General features: G+C 37.8%; 1 protein-coding gene across 3 annotated transcripts in view; it reads right to left on the bottom strand.

Annotated features, from left to right (window-relative positions):
* Positions 1-1,021: 1,021 nt before the first annotated feature.
* Positions 1,022-17,150, bottom strand: part of LOC106867104 (protein mono-ADP-ribosyltransferase PARP14) — a 111,652-nt gene continuing 95,523 nt past the window's right edge. For all 3 annotated transcript variants that reach the window (XM_089337588.1, XM_089337636.1, XM_089337683.1), the window contains 4 exons: positions 7,230-7,599; positions 6,677-6,810; positions 5,799-5,976; positions 1,022-1,478 (listed from right to left, as the gene is read on the bottom strand). In XM_089337588.1, the coding sequence (XP_089193714.1) occupies positions 1,210-1,478; positions 5,799-5,976; positions 6,677-6,810; positions 7,230-7,599 (951 nt within the window). In that variant the 3' untranslated portion in view covers positions 1,022-1,209. The remainder of the gene's footprint in view (positions 1,479-5,798; positions 5,977-6,676; positions 6,811-7,229; positions 7,600-17,150) is intronic.

Here is a 17,150-nt window from a genome sequence, read left to right as displayed (position 1 = left end):
ATGTACCATATAGAGTCATTAACAGGTATTTGCGGTAAGATGTACCAAATAGAGTCATTAACAGGTATTTCAGGTAAGATGTACCAAATAGAGTCATTAACAGGTATTTGGGGTAAGATGTACCATATAGAGTCGTTAACAGGTATTTCAGGTAAGATGTACCATATAGTCATTAACAGGTATCTGTGGTAAGATGTACCAAATACAGTCATTAACAGGTATTTCAGGTAAGATGTACCAAATAGAGTCGTTAACAGGTATTTCAGGTAAGGTGTTTCTCTGAGCACACCTCTGTATCATTTCCGTTCCTTTATACAACCATAAATAAATAACTCTGCTTCACAGCCTGGCCATTAGTGAATGGATGAAACAGAAACATATTCAAATGTGTGTCTGCAGATGATTAGAATGCAAATTATGAAAAATGATATAAAATTAAATTTTAATTAGAGAGAGAGAACAAGGCCAGCAATTTCATGGGAGCGGGTGAGTTGGTTATATTGACCCCAGTGTTCAACTGGTACTTATTTTATAGGCCCCGAAAGGATGAAAAGCAAAGTCAACCTCGATGGAATTTGAACTCAGAACGTAAAGCCAGAGGGATTGCTGCTAAGCATTTTGCCCAACATGCTAATGGTTCTGCTGGCTTGCCCCCTTCAGCCTGCATTTTATATCAAAAGGGTAAAGACCCCTTTCAGTCATGAATGACCATGGGATTGCACCTAGAAAGTTCTCCTCCAAGGCACAAGTCCACGCAAGGTTTGTTTATGGAAGACCAGCAGTCACCCATCCATACCAGCCTCCCCTCTCTCCACACCACCAATGTTATCCAAGGGAAAGGCAAAGGCCAATACAGCTTGGCACCAGTGATGTAATAACACACAGCCTGCTCTGGGAATTGAACTCATTAGCTCATGATTGTGAACCCGATGCTTTAACCACTGAGCCATGCATCTTCATGTATTTTAATATTTAGCAATAATTCTTTCTCAAGTAAAAAAGATAAAAAATGACAACAATATTGTGTGAATGATAGAAAAATATTGTTTTGAATAGTTTTATTCTTAGAAAAGACCATAGGATTGCACCTAGAATTAGAGAATTTCCTGTATTTTCTGTGTCTTTCTTTTGTTTTGTTTTTTCTTTGTCTTTCCTTTGTTAAATTTATTTCTGTTTACATCATATGTATTTTATGAATTCCAATTATATTCAATAATTAGAGAATGTAATCAAGTAATTAGGATATGCTTGAGAGTCATGAAAAATAACATAAATACTGGGTCTTTGAATATTATCAACAGCAGAATTGTAAGAATCCTGTAAAACTTTTAATCCATGTTGTCCTCGCATCACTTTTCCCACAAGAACACTGCATTTGTATATTTTCTTTATTCTGTGATTGTCAGGAGTAGAATAGGTATCACTTGCAGAATAACGGATGTCTTCGGCAAAATAAACACCTTCACCATATGCTGTGGCTAAGAACAGAAAAAATATATATATATATATATTACTCTTTTACTTGTTTCAGTCATTTGACTGCGGCCATGCTGGAGCACCGCCTTTAGTCGAGCAAATCGACCCCAGGACATATTCTTTGTTAGCCTAGTACTTATTCTATCGGTCTCTTTTGCCGAACCGCTAAGTTACGGGGACGTAAACACACCAGTATCGGTTGTCAAGCGATGTTGGGGGGACAAACACAGACACACACACATACACATATATATATATACATATATACGACGGGCTTCTTTCAGTTTCCGTCTACCAAATCCACTCACAAGGCTCTGGTCGGCCCGAGGCTATAGTAGAAGACACTTGCCCAAGATGCCATGCAGTGGGACTGAACCCGGAACCATGTGGTTGGTAAGCAAGCTACTTACCACACAGCCACTCCTGCGCCTATATATATATATATCAAAAATTTAAATGAGAGTTTTGACGCTAATATCCATTATTATTGAAGTTTATTTCCAATGTCAACATTTCTGTATAAGGTTATATTTAACTGTCAATTCAAGTTAAATAAGTAAATTACCTGACACATCCTCAGGGTAAAAGGTAAGAAGTAAACACCAAAACCATAATCTCTAAGTCTGGAGACAAACATCTTTAAGACTCATCTGCCCGACAAAATCGGACATAGGGATACTAAGTAAAAATATTATAAAGAAGTACATAACTACAATAGTTGATAAGTTGAAGTTAAATTTATGGTCGAGTACAGACCAAGTCATCGGATGGTTTAATTCTATTGAGGACAAAAAAAATACTAAATTCGTTCAATTTGATATAGCTAATTTTTTATGCATCCATTAACCTGATCATATTGAATAAGGCACTATGGTTTTTTTCATAATAAGGCAGGGCTTACTAGAGAAGAAATTAAAGTGATATTAGCTGCTAGGAAGTCCTTCATTAGTTTTAATGATAAGGTATGGATACGTAAGGATACACCGGATGCTTTCGATGTCCCCATGGGTAGTTCTGACTCAGCACAAATAGCTGATATGGTGGGTTCTTTTATTCTTTATGAATTGAATGATTAATTTCCTATGATTAGGGGGGTCTATATAGGGATGATTGCCTTCTATATATTAGGAATAGCTCCAGCCAACAATTACAGAGAATTAAAGGTAGATTGGCTAGATTTTTTCGTAGAATGGGGATGAATATCATTTATGAAGACGATATTTCTGTAGCAAATTTCTTGGATGTGACATTAGATATTAAAAATGAGACATATAGACCATATCATAAACCTTCAACTAACCTAAAATATATAAGTGGAGTAACCATCCTAGAAAAATTATCGATAATTTAGTTAAAAATATTTCATTAAGACTCTCTAGATTATCTGCTAATGATAACATTTTTGATAATGAAGCTCAATTCTATAATTCAGCATTAAATAGGGCAGGATACAAAGAGAAGGTTTACAAGATTTCTTTGGTGCCAGCATAAATAAGCTACCGGTAAAATGGCAAAATTGTGTTGATAATTTAGGTGCATACTTTGATTAACTGCATAGCTTTTTGTTGAGATAAAGTAAAATAGATGTTCAGTTCAAAAGTGGACATTTCACTCTTAATGACCTGATATATATATATATATATATAAACAATTGCAGCGTGGAAGGTGTTTATAAGCCATTTAAAATAACACACAAAATCCGTTAGATTCACTTCAACATTTAAATTTAATTTGTCAAAATATTTTCATCGCTTTGAGACTGCGACCTGTTCACTGACAAAATTCTGTGCTGCATCTCAGAATTTTGTCAGTGAACAGGTCGCGGTCTCAAAGCAACGAAAATATTTTGACAAATTAAATTTAAAGGTTGAAGTGAATCTAACGGATTTTGTGTGTTATTTTAAATAGCTTATAAACACCTTCCACGCTGCAATTGTTTTCGTTCCAGCACACGATCTCAGATCAGGTCACTTGCTATGCAAGTACATCTCCGTAATATATATATATATATATATATATATATATATATATATATATATATATATATATATATATATATATATATATATATATACACATACAAACACAACAAACAATAACAATAGAGATTACAGATGTCCAAACGGGGTTATTTCTTCCAGTTATGTACCCAGCAATGTCAACAGAAACTTCCAGAATGAGTCTCATGTCAGTTGACAGATGTATGTCATTGAAACTCTGCAAGCATTTAACCCTTTCGATGCTAACCCAGCCATAGCTGGCCCAAAAATTTTTTGGCTCATAAGACCAACCCGGCCATAGCCAGCTGAGAGGACCCATTGTTATTTAAATGTGAATTAAGCACAAATCTCGTTAGTACATTCATGAAAATACGTGATTTCACTTTGTAAATAGTGGAGGTATAGAAATCCAACATTGCTTGATGTAATATCTGAACTCAGTGAATTAGGGAGATTTTTTTCCACCTTTTTTTGGCATGGATTTTTTTTTCAACTTTGAAAATGGATAGGAGTTTCATGCTATCAAGCAGTGATTCCGAATTTAAAGGTTTTCCAAAGGAAAATATGGAGATATCGAGAAAAAGAATGAATGAAGTACAAAAGCATGTGGTGTACAAGAATGAATGGAATATTTCTGTATCCGAAAGCGAAAGCAGCAATTCTGAAGAAACTGGAAGCGGCGATAGCGACAGCAAAGACAAATTTACATCGGAATTAAGTGAAAACTTTAAAAATGTTTTTATTAGCAATTTTTCTGAGGTGATGGGGACCTATCCATAGTCTTTCTTAGGAAGCGAAACCGTTAGACTTTTATTTTTTTCAGTATGCTTGTTTGAAGCTATCACTGTGGAAACAAACTGTTAAGCAGAGTGTAAACAAACAGTATATACCAGGAAAGCCCACGAAATGGGGGATCAAAGTTTGGAAAATTTGTGAAGCAAATACTGGGTACTGCTGTGGATTTAGTTTTTATACAGGGAAGATAATGTTAGTCAGCATGGCCTAGGGTACGATGTGGTCTGGAATTTATCACTTCCATACCATAACCAGGGCCGTATATTAATTTTTGACCAATTCTTTTAGTTTGGTCAAACTTGCAGTGGATTCCAGCATTTCAGTTTATTTCACCTTTATGGTACACCTGTTCTGCTGTGCATTAAATTCAACTGATAATCTAGTGATGTGCACAATTTTTCCTATATCAAAATTTTGTTGCATACCCAATTGAATATTAGCTGATGATTCATTTTCTATGGTGATGTTTAAACAAAATTTTAATATTTTTACCTTTTGCTCAGTTTACCTAGATTTACCTGTAATTAGAATCACTTTGAGACAAAAGTTATGCAATAGAATTGATTAAGACCCCTTTCTTTAATTATGTTCCAAATGTCACATTAATATGTTGATAAGTAAAAAGTTACAGTTGTTTAATGAAACTAGTCTAAATTCATGATTATTTTAGAATTTAATTGAAACTCATGAAGAGTGTATTTTGGTCAGAAATATAATAACGAAAGGGTTAATACTTCCAAACACTTTCTCAGAAGAGATATATTAAAAGCCTGTCCCTTGCCAATATTTACCATTGAACTTGTTTGGATGGCATTTTGTGGAACACCACTCTTCTACTCACCCCATATCCATATTCACCATACACATCAAAATCTAATTCCAAAAGAGGATAAAAGAGTTAGTAAAAGAGGATTGTTTGAGATATCTAAATGGAGTCAACTCTGTGGTGGTACCACTGCTGGTTTAACAAATGTCTGTACACTTATTAAATGTCCTTTAACCAGTAGCAGAGATTGAATATTTCAATGAGACTTAATAACACTGTATCGATTATCTCTGCATATCTATAATTGACAAACTCAGAATGGTGATTGCTAGGCCTGGTGTTCCCTTGTTGATACTTCTGTCCAGTCCCGCAGACCCTCCACTATATCTAGTCCTTCTTCCCCATAACATTATCCCTCTGGAATCCCACCCATTCTCTTATCTTTCTTGCAATATTTTCATTTACAAAGGTTCAAGAGGAACATTAATGGATGGGGACAGACCCTTCCTCCCAATCCAGCAAGGAAAACAAATGAAAGTGTTGATTCCACAATAATAAAATACACCTGGTTTACTCTAGAGTAGAAGATGTTAGGAAGGGTACCTGGCAGTAGAAATGATGCCAAACATGGAATGTGTAAGCAACATTACGTCCTCTGTCCTCTCTGTGTGAGAAAGGACCAATGTGGACAGTGACAGTCTGTCCAACTCAGGCCAATATTGAGGGTGGGTGGATGATGATGATGATGATAATATACTCACCATTTTTACCACAATAGCTACGGTTGAATCCTGATTTATTTATTCCATCAACAGATCCTGCAGCAGTACCATGCCAAAGGCCGTGAACTTCATTTGTAATGTTTGGATTTTCTACCTCAAACTTTTTCTTCAATGCTTGGTATCCCTGGTATAACGTTTTATTTTGAATTCTCTCAATCTGTAGAAAAAGAAATACATTTATGAAAAAACAATCAATTCACTTCTTTGACAAGGAAATAACGTTTGTGGTGAAAAGCCCCTACCCTATCTGTTTTTTTTTTTAAATTTGATACCAATTTTGATTCAACTGTAAATTTTGGTAAGGCACAATAGTTTAGCTGCAAAATGGTGTTGCATTTACAATTCAATGCAAGAAGTTAAAGCAGAGGTATTTTTGTTGAGCAAAGATTTCTTGTAAATATCTCAAAACACATAGAACCATCGTTGTTTAACGTCCACCTTACATGCTGGCATGGGTGGGATGGTTTGACAGGGTTCGGCCAGCCAGAGGCCTGCACCAGACTTCTGTGTCAGTTTTGGCAGGGTTCTTACAGCTGGATGCCCTTCCAAATGCCAACCACTTTACAGTGTGGACTGGATGCTTTTTAAGTGGCACCTGCACTGACAGGGTCACCAAGTACCTTGCAAGAAAAAGATATTTTGAGAGGGGAGGGGGCATTAGAAGAGGTGATCTTGTGTCAGATGTTGAAAGAGAGAGAGAGAAACAAAGATAAAGAACGAGGACAGAAGCAGGTATGCTGCCACAAACGAGACGCAATGAGATTTAAAACTTTGATACAAACAAAATGTCCCTTAATATTTTAGTTTAAAGAATAAACCATCAAACATTGTTTATAAATAAAAGTAAAAATACAAACACTGATTATACGAGATGAAGGCAAATTCCGACGGAAAGTGGCCTGGATGTCATCATATTCTGGTCCATTTGTGACTGGAACAATTTTCATTAATTCCTCGTCTCCCATTGGTGACCATGTATCAGGGATCAATTCTAGAGTTCAAATAGAAATCAAATATTTCAGAACAACAAAAATAAAATTATGAAACCTTTTTCTGTTGAAAGTCAAAAAAAAAAAACAGGAATATTTCAATTAATTTTGAGGTTTAGACAAGAAATACTGCCAACCAAAGTGGTGAGAATTAGCCCAGCTTTACCTGCTAGAAATAATAACACAAATGCTTTTAAATCTGATCTCAATGCTGGATGTTCAAGAACCAAATAAAGGGCAGATTTTCAATCCTGAGATCATTCTGATTCCAAAAAGGAATAATATTTATATGTTGAGCAATTGTAGACTGAAGTACAGAGGTCCCAGACGGACAGACAGAATTTCACTTTTATTATAATAGATAAAAAAGAACAACAAAATGATAAACGAGAATATTTTTATAGTAAAAGTATGCACATACCATCCTTTAGGTTTTGTTTTCTCTTCATTTGAAATTTCCTCCCTCCACGTTGAAAACTCATTTTCTGAAAATCATATTTTATTTTGTTCCAACTAAGGAATTTTTTTTTCTGTGAGTATGCTTTCTCAAGCTTGGCATTTTCTTTGTCACTAAACATTTGTAGGTATGATGGATTATTTTCATCAAAGTAAGACCATTGTACCATTTCCTTAATCAGAGTTTCCTCGTCAGTTTCTTTGAATTCCATTAATAATGATTGAACAGAGAGTTTAGCATCTTTTACATGACAGTGTCTGCCATAAATTGTAATTGTGTCACTGATAGAAATCTGGATTTTATATGTTCTACTAATAGTCTTTAAACTCAGCTCCTGAAAAAAATAAAATCAACAAAATGTTTCATAAGAGAGAGAGAGAGAGAGAGAGAGAGAGAGAGAGAGAGAGAGAGAGAGAGAGAGAGAGAGAGGGGAGAGAGAGAGGGGGAGAGAGAGAGAGAGAGAGAAAGAGAGAGAGAGAGAGAAAGATAGAGAGAGAGAGAGAAAGAGAGAGAGAGAGAGAGAGCACCGCAACTACCACTAACATCTGTTACTAAGAATTACTATAAATCATCATCATCATCATCATCATCGTTTAACGTCCGCTTCCCATGCTGGCATGGGTTGGACAATTTGACTGAGGACTGGCGAACCAGATGGCTACACCAGGCTCCAATCTGATTTGGCAGAGTTTCTATAGCTGGATGCCCTTCCTAACGCCAACCACTCCGAGAGTGTATTAGGTGCTTTTACGTGTCACCGGCACGAAGGCCAGTCAGGCGATACTGGCAACGGCCACGTTCAAAATGGTGTATTTTATGTGCCATCCGCAGAAGAGCCAGTCCAGGGGCACTGGCAATGATCTCGCTCGAAAGTCCTTACACATGCTGCGGGCACAAGTGCCAGAAAGGCGACACTGCGCACAGGTGCCATCCCGATTTCGCTTTCGCTTGCCCCAATAAGTCTTCACAAGCTGAGTTTCGTGTCCAATGAAGGAGACGACGTTGGCATGGGTGCCAGTCGTCGAATTTAGTTTGATTTCGATTTCACTTGCCTCAACAGGTCTTCACAAGCGGAGTTTAGTGTCCAATAAAGGAAAGGTTCACATAAGTGGGATGGCTACACCCCTGGCAGAGGCCATGGATTTAGGTCTCACTTGGCTTGCCGGGTCTTCTCACGCACAGCATATTTCTAAAGATCTCGGTCAGAAGTCATCGCCTCGGTGAGGCCCAATGTTCGAAGGTCGTGCCTCACCACCTCATCCCAGGTCTTCCTGGGCCTACCTCTTCCGCAGGTTCCCTCCACTGCTAGGGTGTGGCACTTTTTCACACAGTTATCCTTGTCCATTCTCGCCACATGACCATACCAACGCAATCGTCTCGCTTGCACACCACAACTGATGCTTCTAAGGTTCAACTTTTCTCTCAAGATACTTACACTCTGTCTAGTATGCACACTGACATTACACATCCATCAGAGCATACTGGCTTCATTCCTTGCAAGCCTACGCATGTCTTCGGCAGTCACGGCCCATGTTTCACTGCCATGAAGCATGGCTGTTCGTACACATGCATCATACAGTCTGCCTTTTACTCTGAGCGAGAGGCCCTTTGTCACCAGCAGAGGTAAGAGCTCTCTGAACTTTACCCAGGCTATTCTTATTCTAGCAGCTACACTTTCAGCGCACCCACCCCCACTACTAACTTGGTCACCTAGATATTGGAAGCTATCAACCACTTTTAGTTTTTCTCCCTGGAATGTGGCAGAAGTTGTTTGTTGCACATTTACAGTGTTTATAGCTGCTGAACATCTGCTACATACAAAAACTAACTTCCTAGTTAACCTTCCTTTGATATTGCTGCACCTCTTATGTGTCCATAGCTTGCACTGGGTGCATCTTATAGAGTTTCTACCTACGCCTTTTCTACAGATCGAGCAGGGCCATCTACCTGAAGGTGTTTGTGATTTTTCTAACTTCCTACTTATTAGGACTTTGGTTTTAGCTAGGTTGATTCTAAGGCCCTTTGATTCTAGTTCTTGCTTCCAGACCTGAAACTTCTCTTCTAGTTCTGATAGTGACTCAGCAATTAGTGCAAGGTCCTCAGAATAGAGGAGCTCCCAGGGGCATCCTGCCTTGAATTCCTGTTATAGCCTAGTAGAGGACTATGATAAATAGGAGGGGGCTGAGGACAGAACCTTGGTGGACCCCTACCTCTATCCGGAGTTCTTCACTGTACTCATTGCCAACCCTCACCTTACTAACAGCGTCTCTGTACATGGCTCACACAGCTCTCACTAACCATTTCTTCTATCCCGAGTTTCCTCATTGACCACCAGATGAGGGATCGGGGGACCCTGTCAAAGGCTTTCTCCATGTCAACGAAAGCCAGGTACAGAGGTTTATCCTTAGCTAGGTATTTCTCCTGCAGCTGTCTCACTAGAAATAAGGCATCAGTAGTGCTTTTACCTGGCACGAACCCAAACTGCATCTCATCTAAATTGATTCGCTCCCTAATTAGTTGGGCTATGACCCTCTCTGTAACTTTCATAACCTGATCTAACAGCTTGATGCCTCTGTAATTATTTGTATCTAAAGCGTCACCTTTACTTTTGTAGCAGTTGACTATGATGCTGCTACACCAGTCATTGGGTATGACTCCTTCGTGTATCACCTGGTTAACAATGCGGGTGACTAGGCTATAGCTGACACCATCTCTGCGGTGATTCCTGATGGGCCAAGGGCTTTCCCTATCTTCATACTCTTAATTGCTTTATCTACCATGGTACTATCAACTCGGATAGCTGGTCCCTCTGTTGGGTCTACATTCGGCAGACTCTCTTTCTCCCATTCATTCTCTTTATTGAGCAATCTTTCGTAGTGGCGTCTCCAAGTCTCTCTCTTTGCAGCCATGTTTAGTGCAAGCGTACCACCATCCATGCAAATACATTTCTCTCCTATGACATCACGATTCGCTCTCACACACTGTCTTGCAACACGGAATACCTCAACTCTTTGGTCCTCATGGCGCAGAACATTGGCAAAGATTATACTTACTTAGAAAGGAAGGTGGCAGATAGCTAATATGAGCAGAAGACTGTGTGGAGTTAGCTAGGGTAGATATAGTCTCTTATGTAGGTCATAGTGAAGCGAGTTTATTAAGGGCTGCTAGAATCACAGCAGAACATAGGGAAACCAAAAAGTCAAATGAAGTCAAAAACCAGAAAAAAGAAGAAAGATTATTCGACAGGCAAGAGAAGGCTTTGCATGGTAGACTCCCAAGGATAATTGCAAGAAATAATAATAGTGAGACATAATTATGGTTGAAGAAATGAAGGCTGAAAAGTGAGACAGAAATTTTGTTATAAGCAGCACAAGATCAAGTATTAAGGACTAATTGGATAAAAGCAAAGATAGACAGAACTATTTAAATTCTCAATGGAGGTTATGCAAATCAAAAGAGGTCTAAGTGTTATTCATATAGTAAAGTGAATGTTGCATGCTGGCACAGAAAAATACAAGAAAAGACATGACAATCTAGGGAGAGTAATCCACTGGGAGTTATATAGAAAGCTAGGACGTGACCATACTGATAAATGGTATGAACATGAACCTAGTAAAGTACTAGAAAGGAAGAAATATAAGATGTTTTGGGGACCTTAACATTCAGACTGACAAAGTAATGGAAGCTAGAAGGCTTGGTTTAGTTGTGGTAGATAAAGAGAATGGAAAGTGTCAGATAATTGACTTTACAGTCACAAATGATGGAAAAATCAATATGAGAGGTATAGGAAAAATAGCAAAGTACCAGGACCTAGCCATTGAATTACAGAGAGTATGGAAAGTGGGGATAAAATGTATCCTAGTAGTCACAGGGGCATTAAAAACTATCCCTAAAGATTTGAACAGATGGACAGAGGAAATAGGCATAAAACCCAGTTTAGTACCACTGCAGAAAACAGTGTTATTAGGGACAGCTAGGGTACTTAGTGGGGTTCTTGGCATCTAAGGTTACTTGTTGTAGCCCAATGCTAGGAATTTTTCTTTTCAACAGTCTAATCTGTTGTATGTATATGAATAATCATCATCGTTTAACGTCCACTTTCCATGCTAGCATGGGTTGGACGATTCAACTGAGGACTGGCAAACCAGATGGCTGTACCAGGCTCCAATCTGGTCTGACAGAGTTTCTACAGCTGGATGCCCTTCCTAATGCCAACCACTCTGAGAGTATAGTGGGTACTTTTATGTGCCACTGGCATGAGGGCCAGTGTGGCAGTACTGGCAACGGCCACGCTCAAATGGTGTTTCTATGTGCCACCTGCACAGGAGTCAGTCCAGTGGTGCTGGTAACAACCTCGCTCGAATGTTTCATTCACATGCCACTGGCACAAGTGCCAGTAAGGTGATGCTGGTAACGATCACGCTCAAATGGTCTTTTTTACGTGCCACCGGCATGGAAACCAGACCGCTGCTCTGGCAGTGATCCTGCTTGGATGGTGCTGTTAGCGCTCCACTGGCACAATAATATAAAGATTTCCTCATTGAAATTGGAAAATGTGTTATATCTTTTATGTGGTTGATAACATAACAGGTCGTTGAAGTGTGAGAATACTATATCTTTATTTACAATGTTTTCAATCGTAAGTTATAACAAATATTATTGTTTCTTAATTAAAAGCTATAATGATAATCTCGTTACTTATAACTTAATTATAAGTATTTATCACTAAGCACGTACATGTATGTTGAAGATATAGATTATATTTTTTTGACATAAAAAAATACAGTTTCATTAATATACAGAAATAAATTCAACAAGTTGAAAGAAACGAGAAGTAAAAGGAATTAAATTTCTATATTAATTCATTATATACATTTTTTTGGTATTTATAGAACATTTACAAACAAGTCATTTCGTTGTAGAGAATTACGACTTAAATTTTATATTAACTAATTTTTCATTCTAGCTATAAGAGTTCACAACAATTCAATATTATCGGATTTGAGTATTGAACATGGCATATATATTAGCCGATACTCAAAAGGGTGAGTGTCGTGGATTTGAGTGTCAACCCAACGATCACTGGAGAGTTTGCCGAAAATCAGGATTTTTATAACTACTCATACACGAATCATAGAACCGTAACCCCGTGAAAGATTTCTTCAACGAAGTTCATAATTCGTATATGGCAGTAATTTTCAACCAATGAGAAATCAATAATTTCTCATGTTCGAGCAAACGAACTTACGTTCTCTCTCCGCCACTAATGAGTTTGCTACACATCAATGTGGTTACGATGCCAGTGATTGTAAGAACATTTGGAATGATCAAAAAAGGAACTGAAAATTATACGAGAATGACCCCAGCAAGAAATACAAAAGGTTGTTTTAACTGATACGTTACATGTTGAGTAGAAAATTGTTGATGTGAGAATGATAACCATCCATGTAAATTTTGTTTTCTACATAACTTCCTTTGATTTTGTAAATGAACAATCTGATGTGTTTATTTTAATTGCCTATCAATGTACAACTTGAGTTTTTTTACCCTAGGTGTCAGGAAGACGCTCAGCAAGAAATGGAAACAAAATTGAAAGAAAAACAAATAATAATAATAATAATAATAATAATAATAATAATAATAATAATAATAATAAGACAGAGCACCGGGCTGAATAACAACATGGATGTGCTACACCGGGCTCCCTATACAAAAACAAATCTAATCCAATAACATCGATGGAATTAGGCAAAAGAACTGGTAGAAGATTTGAAGGAAGCGGTCTTTTAACGAAGATAATTTTTTTAAAATAATTTTTATTCTTAAAAAATGAAATTTTACTGCCATACAAAGCACAGGTCCTCCTATGCACGATGTCTCAGTGAAACACGTGCGATCACACACGCAAAACCAACACCGGAAAGTTTACAAACTATATAAAAAAGAAATGGAACAAAATAGTATGTACATATATTGAATAACTACGCACACACTCGAACGTGTACACAATGATATATACGTTTTGATACCCACAGAACTACACATGCATCTTAATGTTTACACAACTACGTGAAAATCACAGGACACACTCACGCATACAAAAACACATATCACACAGGAAGCAAAACCAAAACCCTTTTTTTCCCTTCTTTATTTATGTTCATTTTGTGAACAAACACAGACAGTGAACCATTCATAAGTTTAAAACGCCACACACACACACACACAAAAAAAAAAATACACTATGCCCGGAGATAAATCTATCAACAAAAAAAATACAGATGAATACCGATTTGCTAGCCTTAAAAAACTACGCTACGAGCAATGTTTACATGCTGAGAACTCGGTGACGGTGTTGTCTCAAAAAACTGACCCTAAACAGACAAATCCGTCCCCTAATGTCAACGCCAAAGCTCATCATGCCTCAATGATAACAAAGCAGATCACAAACCAGATTGGTCGTCGACTGAATCACAAAGGGCCACTTACTCGATATATATCTGCTAGCCTTAATAAGCTACGTCACGAGAGCTCGGAGACGGTGTTGTCTCAAAAAATTTACCCTAAACAGACAGATCCGTCCCCTAGCGTCAACGTCGAAGCTTGTTATGCCTCACTGTAAATAAAACAAAATACAAACTGGAATGGTCATCGACCGGATTATAAAGGACCACTTACTCGGATAATGAACCAGATCCGAGACGAGAAATCTGCTACTGGTTCAAATCTTCCCGACACACAGGAGCTGGAAGTACCCCACAACCAGAATATTCCAACAGATGGCCATCCATGCTCGTCATCAAATAGCCAAAAGAAAAAGAATGAAAAATGGTCTAGGGAAGATAATAAAGAAGTTCTTACAGCCTTCTACCATGCCATATATTTCCCTACAGATAAATCTAATACTGTACAAACCTACTTAAACTGGAGACAGAAACACCTTGAAGTAAGACCCTACATAGACAGTAACAAACTTGCCAACGTCAGAAGAAACATTATGAAAGAGAAATTACTAACTGAATTAGAGATTGACCAAATTAAACAAGCAGTAAGGGATAAAAAGAATGAAACTGCAGCTAAAGAAGATACTACAGAGGAAATAATTATAAACCAGCCCAAGGCTGATGAAAATACAGTAATGATTGAAAGAGTTAAGGTAACTGATAGGCAAAGTGAAATACTCTCTGAACCAACCATAAACACTAAGGCAGGTAAAAATCAAATAGATGAAGAAAGTCATACAGAAATCGACGCAACAGAACTACATGATCTAAAAAATCAAATCATGATTGAATGACTGAAAATTAAAGAAACCAGTATGAATGAACGCGACACTCTCCCCAAAATTCGCAATTCTAACCAAAACCTGAAAATAATTGGTAAAATCCGCCTTGCACTTAAGGATATAATTTCAGCTAATGATGTCGATATTACAGATCTCAACCACCTGTACTATGCATCCGCAAAAATCTCAACGGTTCTATGTGGTGAAAAGATTAGAAAACGACAACACTCCCACAAAAAGCCTTCTTGGCATGAGCGCATTCAACACCAAATTAAGCTACTTAGATCTGACATAGAATGTTTGAAAAACCTTAAATTTGACAAGAGTATCAAACCTACAAAGACCCAAAAACTAAAGAAAAAATATAATGTGAAAACCATAGTTGACATTGATACCACCATAGAAACCATCAAGCAAAAGGTATGTGCTAAAGCTGCCCATATAGCAAGGTATGAAAAGCGTGTTAGATTCTTCCGAGATAATAACATGTTCAAAAATAACCCAAAAAATTTCTACAGGAAGATAGGGAAAACACCAGTAACAATAAAATCTGTCCCATCAAAAGAAGAAGTGCAAGAATTTTGGAATAAAATCTGGGCAGAAGATAAAACACACAATGAAAAGTCCCCTTGGATTGATAGAATATCTACAGACCTAGACTCCTTAGAGGAGCAAAAGTGGAAGGGGGTCAAGGTAGAAGATATAAGATCTGCTCTCAGGAGGTCAAGCAAATGGAAGTCTCCAGGAAAGGATAAAATTCCTAACTTCTGGTTCAATGCCTTCCCAGAGAGCCATGAACTGCTAACAAAACTTTACAACGATGTTTTGCAAAATCCTAGTTTGATGCCCTCTTGGCTAGTTAATGGTTTAACATTCCTGCTTCCAAAAAATGAGGAAACAAACGAACCAAAAAATTATCGACCCATAACCTGCTTAACAACAATGTATAAGACGCTAACATCTGTCCTAACCGAGTACACCTATAGTTTTTTAATAGAAAGTAGCATATTCCCTAATGAGCAAAAGGGATGTAAACGTGGATCTTATGGTTGTAAAGATCAGCTACTCATCAATAAGATGATCTTAGAAGATTGTCACAAGCGCCAGAAAAACTTGTCAATAGCCTGGATAGACTATAAAAAGGCCTTTGATAGCCTACCACATAGCTGGATTAGGAAATGTCTGGAAATGTATAAAATAGCTCCTACTCTGCATAACTTTTTATCTGTAAGTATGAGATCATGGAGAACCACACTGACGTTGAACAATGACAATGAATCTCTAAATGCTGGAGATGTAAGAATTTCATGTGGCATTTTCCAGGGTGACTCACTATCACCACTCCTCTTCTGTCTAGCCCTAATACCGCTCTCAAAATTGCTCAATGATGCACAGTATGGTTATAAAATATTTGATAAAAATATAAATCATCTCATTTACATGGATGATTTAAAGCTCTTTGCAAAAAATTACCAACAACTCAAAGGCCTACTAGCGATTGTTAAACAATTCAGTGATGACATCAGGATGCAATTTGGCTTTGATAAATGTGCAAAAGCTACCTTTATCAAAGGAAAAATGACAAAAACATCTAATGTGAACCGTGACCAGCAAAATGTCATAAAAGAGTTAGAACCAGCGGAGAGCTACAAATACCTAGGGGTAATTGAAGGGGACAATATCAAGCATTCAGTGATGAGGGAAAGGATTAGAAGAAAATGTTATCGCAGGGTGAGAGCAATACTGAAGACAGAGCTGAACGCGAGAAACAGGATCGAAGCGATCAATGCTCTAGCCATACCAGTCGTGACTTACAGTTTCAATATTGTTAACTGGTCAATTACTGAAATATGTAATGTTGACAGAAAAATACGAAAACTGTTGACAATGCATAGAATGCACCACCCTAAGGCAGATATAGAAGTCTTTATCTGCCAAGAAAAGAGGGAGGCCGAGGACTTCTACAGCTGGCATTATCAATGAAGGTAGCCACAATTGGCCTAGACACCTATCTGAAAAACTCTGAGGACTGGATGCTAAAACTTGTCTTAAAACATGAAAGCAAGAAAGCATCTTACTCAGTAACAAAACAGGCAAAGGAATATCTAAGTGAATTCCAATTGCAACAAATTCAAGAATTAGACGAACTAGAAACACCTGCAGAAAAAGCTAAGCGCTTGAAAACCCGTGCTAAAATTGCTGCCTTAGATATTATGACTGAAAAATGGCATGGAAAACCTCTCAATGGCAAATACCCAAAGAGAGCGAATAATGCAGATATTGACAAAGCCCTTACCCATCAATGGCTAATGGCCTCTGGCTTGAAATCAGAAACAGAGGGGTTTATCATAGCAGCCCAAGATCAATGCCTACCTACAAAGAACTACCAGGCCAACATATTAAAGAACGGCAGCTCCCCATTATGTCGTATATGCCAACAACAAAATGAGACCATCGATCATGTTGTCTCCATGTGCAGTCTGCTTGCGCCTACAGAGTATCTCAACAGGCATGATAGAGCTGCACAATATATTCACTGGGTAATATGCAAAAACCTGGACTTGCCCCATGATAAAAACTGGTGGGAACACAAACCACCC

Source organism: Octopus bimaculoides, chromosome 1, assembly GCF_046866305.1.
Source record: "Octopus bimaculoides isolate indiv1 chromosome 1, ASM4686630v1, whole genome shotgun sequence".
In the NCBI taxonomy this organism is placed as follows: Eukaryota; Metazoa; Mollusca; class Cephalopoda; order Octopoda; family Octopodidae; genus Octopus; species Octopus bimaculoides.
This window is presented reverse-complemented; position numbering and strand designations above follow the sequence as displayed.